The 1,811-nt window shown below is 47.0% G+C and overlaps 1 protein-coding gene across 1 annotated transcript in view; it reads right to left on the bottom strand.

Annotated features, from left to right (window-relative positions):
* Positions 1-1,811, bottom strand: part of LOC109467422 (protein PAT1 homolog 1-like) — a 31,791-nt gene that overhangs the window by 24,140 nt on the left and 5,840 nt on the right. The window contains 4 exon segments of the mRNA XM_019765385.1: positions 217-400; positions 877-1,005; positions 1,584-1,763; positions 1,765-1,811. The exon segment at positions 1,765-1,811 is cut by the window's right edge and continues 37 nt beyond it. Coding sequence (XP_019620944.1) covers positions 217-400; positions 877-1,005; positions 1,584-1,763; positions 1,765-1,811 — 540 coding nt within the window.

Here is a 1,811-nt window from a genome sequence, read left to right as displayed (position 1 = left end):
ACACACACACACTGTCACACTCACACACACACACACACACTGTCACACACACACACACACACACACACACACACACACACACACACACACACACACACACACACACACACACTGTCACACACACACACACACACACACACACACACACACACACACACACACACACACACACACACACACACACACACACTGTCCCCTGACCTGATAGTAATAATCCTCCATCATAGGGTTGCTGCTCTGTAGCTGTAACATCTGTATCTTCACCACCCACTCCTTCTCTCTCTGAGTCATCAGTCCTGCGTACTCATCCCGTGGCTCCCCGCTGTGAAACCCCGGCCCGTCACGCCAGCCACGGGTAACATGGGGACCAGGCATGCCTCGACCACCTGGGTGGGGACCACTAGAGGTAGAAGGAAACAAAAAAAGTAAACATTATACTAACAGCAGAAACTAACCTTTGCCATGATTTGCCAAAAAAACGGTTACAACTAAGCAACTGGATATGATTTTGGAAACAGTCAGACATTTGTGGATGCTACCTGAAACTGTTTTTTGGCGTATCTTAATACCTGGTTGTCTAATGTTCACCGATATTTGCCAAGTCTTCTCCGCATGTAAAAAAAGTAGGTTAAGGTAGTCCTATAGCCTTTTTCAGGCCATAGGGACAGTGGGTTGTTAATCCACTGTGTCTAGGATACAGTATTAGAAGGCAGAGCCCATTCCTCTCTTTCCACCACTTTTTACAAAATGTACCTCCCCAACCGAGTGAGGAAAGTTGTGTGAAGTGCCTTCACATGACCTTTTGGTCTCATGCAGTTCAACAATCTAGTAAGTTGAAAATGAGTGACTAGTGAACATAATTGTGTTGTCCTGTACCCTCTCTGTTGCCTCTGTCTGAACTGTTGTTCCCTCTGCTGTAGGATCTGTCGGTGGTAGGGGTGTAACAACGCCGTGTCATTCATGGGGGAGCCGCCAGGGGGACCCTGGTGTGGGGGTGGGGGCATCCTAAGGGTGCAAACAACAGAATAAACACAAGAAAAGTAACGTTTGCAAAGCAAATACATAAAGTTTACCTTCGTATATGGTATGCTCTGTCAATTCTTACTCAAACGCATCCATATATATGGTCAGACAGGAGTCTAAATCCCTCCTATAAAATTGCAACATGATGTAACCCAACACTTGTTACCATGGAGTCTGGTTCAGGTCATTGACCTTATCGGTTTGGAGAAGAAGAAGAAGACGAAGTAACAGAGCAAAAACAATATGTTTTCCTTCGGTAAACATAATAATAATATATCAGCGTTTCAAGTTTCAAGTTTAATAATATATCAGTGTTTCGAGTTTGAAATTTCAAGCTATACACGATAGTTTTGGCCAGTTTCAAAATAGTTCTTAGCCAAACTGTTGGAGATGAAATAGCCTCTACCAGGCTTTGGAAGCGGCTGGAGGAGTAGAAATCAGCCAAATAGGCAGATGATATGCCAGGAGAGTTGGTCCTTGCTTAGGAGAACAGTTTTCCACTCCCAAAGCTTGGTAGAGGCTAGATCTATCAAACACTTCTAAATGGGGAGAGGCCTTACCTATGTTGGAAGGGAGATCTTGGCATAAATGGCATGAGTCCAGGACCAGGACCGGGACCCGGGGATGACACCCTGTCCCCCCCTCTCATCATGTGTGGTGACATCCGCTCTCCTCCTCTCATCATGTGGGGGGAGAACCCCATGGGTCCTACCATTCCTGGCCGGAGGGGTGTTCTGGGAAGGCGGGCGCATGGGAGGGGTGGGGTGGCCGACGGGGGGAGGGGGTGG

The sequence above is a fragment of the Branchiostoma belcheri genome, unplaced genomic scaffold, assembly GCF_001625305.1.
Source record: "Branchiostoma belcheri isolate BF01 breed outbred unplaced genomic scaffold, Haploidv18h27 scaffold18, whole genome shotgun sequence".
In the NCBI taxonomy this organism is placed as follows: Eukaryota; Metazoa; Chordata; class Leptocardii; order Amphioxiformes; family Branchiostomatidae; genus Branchiostoma; species Branchiostoma belcheri.
Note: the sequence above shows the minus strand (reverse complement) of the source record. Positions and strands in the feature narration are given on the sequence as shown.